This window comes from Rana temporaria, chromosome 3 (assembly GCF_905171775.1).
Source record: "Rana temporaria chromosome 3, aRanTem1.1, whole genome shotgun sequence".
Lineage (NCBI taxonomy): Eukaryota > Metazoa > Chordata > Amphibia > Anura > Ranidae > Rana > Rana temporaria.
Window position 1 is genome coordinate 409,084,489 of NC_053491.1, and position 6,020 is coordinate 409,090,508.

The following is a 6,020-nucleotide window of genomic DNA, read 5'->3' on the forward strand; positions in this document are numbered from 1 at the left end:
ATGGAAAAACAGTTCTTTCTCCTTGTTGAACGTTCCAAAGCTGCTCCAAAGAAAAAGTTGGCAAGGTCCCCACTCTAACTGACTGAACCCAACCCCCCCCCCCCCCCAAGAGTTCTACACACAAGTTTATGTGGTTCTGGAGGAGCCAGGGGGAAAGGGGAAACCAGGAAGAAAAAGTCAAACGGAGTGGGGGCATACTTGTCCGTAACTTCCCTTTCTCTTTTCTAGTGAGTGCCCGAACCTGGCAACTCACCCAATCGCACAAACAGGGCCCGGCAACGGGAACATCGGGCACCCTGCACAGGACGGCATGTCTTGGGTTGGAGGAGTGGTGAGTCAAACAGAAAAACATCACACAACGGACTCACCCGCTCCTCAGAGCAGACATGCGGTGCTCGATCCACAGGATGCACTCCGGGCAGGGCGCCTCTTCTTTTTCCTCCTCCCTGTAGAGGCCCAGGATCCCCCAAAGCCCTGCTGCTCAGGGAACCCCGGCTCAAAGAGATGGTCAGGCAGGTGCTCTCGGCCTCCACGCATGCCGCACGGGCCACATGGTCTCTTAACTTCCCCATCCCGTCCAGCGGGCCTACCTTCTGAAAATTAGGGGACAAGGCAGCCGGCAATAGAGTCCTGGCAGACGGGACAGTGGTATCTCCATCTGGCAGACGGGATGGTGGTATCTCCATCACTCGGGGCCTCTGATCCCACGTTCTCCTTGGAGGAGGGAATTTCCAGCCATGGGGCCTCCACCTCGGCGGCGATCACTCCCGAACGTTGATCCATATAGTACTCCCTCAGGCGTCCCAACGGCGGAGCGGCCTCAAAGAGGTAGGCCCGACAACCATGGCACCGGGCGAATGGCAGGAGGTGCACGGTCAGATCTTGGCACCGAGGGCAGATCAGGCCCAACATCTTAGTCCCTCGAGAGGACAGCAATGCAAACTGTCCCCTTGTGGACAGCCGAATGCCCGTGTCTGTCACGGGCACTCTCGCAGGCGTAGAGGACACCCCTGGTGTGGTCATAGGGGCCCTCAGGGCAGCAACGTCCTTCGTGACTCCAAACATTTCTAGACACCTGAAAATCAGGGCAAAATCATGGGTGCGCCATATACGCCGATACCCGCTTTCCCGCGCCGAGTTTGAACACTGCGCCGGCATATACCGAGCGCAGTACACTCGTGTATAGTCGGGCAGGCTCGGCTCCTCTCGAGCTCACGTCCTGGACGTACAGGACATGAGCGCGAGAGTAGCCGAGCCTGCCTGACTATACAGGAGTGTACTGCGCTCGGTATATGCCGGCGCAGTATTCAGACTCGGCGCGGGAAAGCAGGGATCGAGCGGGGAGGACGCCGCAGAAGAACGCCGGACCTGACGAAGAGGACACCCGAAGCCGCGCCGATGGACGCCGCGCAAGACACCAAAACTGTAAGCACGCAATACCCCGATAAATACGGTATATAATTTATTCTCTCTGCATTCATATATCTAGGTTTATATGTTATTTCATGAGGGAGCGCAACACCACTATTTGATTTTTTTTGTGATTCTTTTGTGGGTAGTGTTTGACCCTTACGGTGTTTGCGGCACCCTTGAGCAACTCTATTTACCCATAATAGCGCAGGAATACCCCCGTTTTACATATAAAGAGGATGGATGGCTCAGTTCAACACAGGACAAAACTGATGGAATCCCCCACTGTAATTTAGGTCTACTAGTTCTACCATTAGGGTTTCATACTTGAGAGCTGGACTTCTGTAATAAAGGGTTAAACATTATTACTTATTATTTGTTTGTTAATAGGTTCCTATGTTTAAACTCTCAGATATCTAGGTGTGGTGCAATAATTCAAACAACTCAAAAGTTGTCAAGGCAGGACCATGGATCTGTGTGAAACACACAGATCCATGTCCTGTCAGGCCTCGTACACACGACCGAACATGTCCGCTGAAACTGGTCCGCGGACATGTTCGGTCGTGTATAGGGCAGACCGGACAATTTTCCGGACAGGTTTCCAGCGGACAAAAGTTTCTTAGCATGCTAAGAAACTTGTCCGCTGGAAGCCTGTCCGTCGGACATGTCCGATTGTCAGTACCACTCATCGGACATGTCCGCTGGCCTGAGAACCCACGCATGGCTTCAAAGTGATTTGACGCATGCGTGGAAGCATTGAACTTCCGGGTTTGCGGACGTGGCGGCGTCAACGTCACCGCCACGTCACCGCGCTGTCTGTCCGTGGGGATTTTGGTTTGATGGTGTGTACAACCATCAGACCAAAATCTCCGAGCGGACATGTCCGATGAAAACGGTCCGCGGACCGTTTTCATCGGACATGTTCGCTCGTCTGTACAAGGCCTCAGAGGAGAGGAGACCGATGTGTGTTCCCAGTACAGAGGAACACACATCGGTCTCCTCCCCTTGTGAGCCCCCTCCCCCTACAGTTAGAATCACTCACTATGGAACATATTAACTCCTTGATCGCCCCCTAGTGTTAACCCCTTCCCTGCCAGTCACATTTACACAATAATCAGTGCAGTTTTATAGCAGTAATCGCTGTATAAATGTGAATGGTCCCAAAAACATGTCAAAAGTGTCCGATGTGTCCGTCGCAATGTCACAGTCACAATAAAAATTTCAGATCCCTGCCATTACTAGTAAAAAAAAATTAAATAAATAAAAATGCCATAAATCTATCCCTTATTTTGTAGATGCTATAACTTTTGCACAAACCAATCAATAAACGCTAATTGCGATTTTTTTACCAAAAATATGTAGAAGAATACATATCAGTCTAAACTGAGGAAAAATATATATATATATTTTTTCAATTGTGATATTTATTAAATCAAAAAGTAAAATATATTGTGTTTTTTTCAAAATTGTCGGTCTTCTTTTGTTTATAGCGCAAAAAATAAAAACTGCAGAGGTGATCAAATACCACCAAAAGAAAGCTCTATTTGTGGGGAAAAAAACATTCATAGGTAGATTCAGGTACAATGGTGTAAACTTGCGGCGGCGTAGCTTAGCGTGTTTAGGCTACGCCACCGTAAGTTAGCGAGGCAAGTACTTGGGGCCAGATTCACGTAGACTAGCGGCGGCGTAACGTATCGTAGATACGTTACACCGTCGCAAGTTTTCATCGCAAGTGCCTGATTCACAAAGCACTTGCAATGAAAATCTACGCTGGCGGCCTCCGGGGTAAGCCCGCGTAATTCAAATGGGCGTGTGCCATTTAAATTAGGCGCGCTCCCGCGCCGGACCTACTGCGCATGCTCCGTTTCTATATTCCCGCCGTGCTTTGCGCGAAGTGACGTAATTTTTTCGAACGGCGACGACGTGCGACGTGCGTAGCGTACTTTCGTATTCCCGGACGTTTTACGCAAAACAAAAAAAAATGTAAATTTCGACGCGGGAACGACGGCCATACTTTAAACAGCACATACGTGTGCTGTCTAAAGTTAGGGCAGGTCAAACGACGCCTAAAATTGCGATGGGAAACTATACTAGTGACGACGTACCGAACGCGAAAATCCGTCGTGGATCGCCGTAACTGCTAATTTGCATACCCGACGCTAGAATACGACGCAAACTCCCCCCAGCGGCGGCCGCGGTACTGCATCCTAAGATCCGACAGTGTAAAACAATTACACCTGTCGGATCTTAGGGCTATCTATGCGTAACTGATTCTATGAATCAGTCGCATAGATACTCTGAGAGATACGACGGAGTATCTGAGATACTCCGTCGTATCTCCGCTGTGAATCTGGCCCTTGATTCTCAAAGTACTTGCCTGCTAAGTTACGGCGGCGTAGCCTAAAGCGGGCGGGCGTAAGGGCGCCTAATTCAAATGTGTGTAAGGGGGCGTGTTTTATGTTAATGGGGCTTGACCTTACGTTCTTGACTTTTTTTTCAACTGCGCATGCGCCTACATTTCCCAGTTTGCATTGCGGCTAAGTACGCCGCACGGGCCTATTGATTTTGACGTGGACGTAAACTATGTAAATCCCTATTCACGGACGACTTACGCAAACAACGTAAAAATTTTGAAGCGGGAACGGCGGCCATACTTTAACATTGCTATTCCATCTATTAGATGGAATAACTTTAGGCCTGATATTGCCTTACGGAAACGGCGTAAATGTACTGCGGCGGCCGGGCGTTCGTGAATCGACGTATCTACTACTTTACATATTCTATGTCGACCGCAATGGAAGCGCCACCTAGCGGCCAGCCTCAATATTGCAACCTAAGATAGGACGGCGCAAGCCGTCGTATCTTAGATATGTTTAAGCGTATCTCTGTTTGAGAATACACTTAAAACATAAGTCGGCGTAGATTCTGAGTTAGGTCAGCTTATCTACTGATAAGCCGACCTAACTCTTTCTGAATCTACCTATAAGATTTTATTTGGGTACAGTGTTACATGACCGTGAAATTGTCATTCAAAGTGCAACAGTGCTGAAAACTAAAAATTGGTCTGGGCAGGAAGTGGGTGAAAATGCCTAGTATTGAAGCGGTTAAATAATCACCTTTATTAAAAACTCTTTAAAACGCACTCACATTTGTCAGTGCACCATCTCCTTAGTACACACAGGTAAATCACAATGTTAAACAAGCATCACTGTTTAATTTACAGCTTGTATCAGCACATAAACCTGCAATTCCGGCTACTTCCTGATCCGTGTACATTGAAGTCACCAAGTAATCACATGCATCTTTTTATAGTCCATCATTCACCAAAAAATAACCCCAACGCCATTTTGTTGAAGATCTCCCCAAACACTGTGCAGGTATTCCTCCGCTCATCAGATATTTTATAGCTGCATAATATTCCTTAATTATATTACCCATTTTTTTTAAACTAAATCTAAACATAAAAAATCAATCTATATCAGTCTATAAATTATTCATGGGGAACCTCTCCTGCAATAGCGAAGGGAGCAACACATGCAAGAGCAAAGAGAGTACAAGGCCCAGAGCCATAGAGTAGTGGAAAGAGCAGCATTTGGCTGGAATAGGGACAGGAAAGTGGACCATTCAGGTGGATCATTGAGAAAGAAATAATCGAAAGTACAGACCCAGAGCAACAGCAATGAAGTATGAGAAGTGGATGGAGATTTTGGGGTTTCAGGCACATAGAAGAACATATACAAGGTCAGATGGCATGTAGGTACTAGAGAAGATATAGGTGATGATGGACAGGTAAGCACATCTATAGCACATTAGTTGAGTGAAACACATTTCATAGTGCAGTGTTTTCACAGACAGTGAATTTTCTGGAAGACGTGAGATTAGGTTCTTGATAAATGTCTTTGAGATGTAGGTAATGCAATTCTCCATTGTCCTAACACATATTGCCTTCTCTCTTTCTACATACTAGGACCCGAACGACAACGGTGAAACCCTTGACACAATACAAGGCTCAACAAAAAGGTTTCTGTTTTTACGACCAAGACCAAACGGCCAAATTGTTACGTTTGAGTCAGTTATGTCCCCAAAAATGTTCATCTCCACCGACATGAGTGAAACATCTCCAGTAGAGATGTCGAAAAGTTCGGATCAGGCAAAGATTGTCGGTTTTTTTATTGATAAAGAAGTTCGCAGCTTTAATAGGGTTAGAAATAATAATCGTTCTATGCAAGCACCAATGGAGATACCGGAATGCTTACAAGAATATAACCAACAGTTGGGGAATACTTATGAAAGGTTTACATACAGACCCTATGGAATATTGGGTTTTGGTAGACTAGACATTTAACCACTTAAAACGAATGTCCCCCAAGGAAAACTTTTTTTTTTTAAATGGCAAAAAAAAAAAAAAAAATTATACATACCTGAGTGCCTGTTGCTAGGCAGATCGTCCTAATCTGCCACTTCCTGATCCACGGTCCGTCTTCATTCTTCTGTTCCTCGGTTGCCTCCTGTGGAATGGTGGAGCAGTGTCTTCTGAGACATTGTGTGTGTCCCAGGAGACATCATCCATTCACGGCAGCGCCGTGCGGCTCGCGCATTCGCAGTAGGGA

The 6,020-nt window shown here is 46.8% G+C and overlaps 1 protein-coding gene across 1 annotated transcript in view; it reads left to right on the plus strand.

The window, feature by feature from the left end:
- Positions 1-5,815, plus strand: part of LOC120933040 — a 74,728-nt gene extending 68,913 nt beyond the window's left edge. Inside the window, exon 6 of the mRNA XM_040345985.1 lies at positions 5,378-5,815. Within this exon, the coding sequence (XP_040201919.1) occupies positions 5,378-5,755 (378 nt within the window). The 3' untranslated portion in view covers positions 5,756-5,815. The remainder of the gene's footprint in view (positions 1-5,377) is intronic.
- The last annotated feature ends 205 nt before the right edge of the window (positions 5,816-6,020 follow it).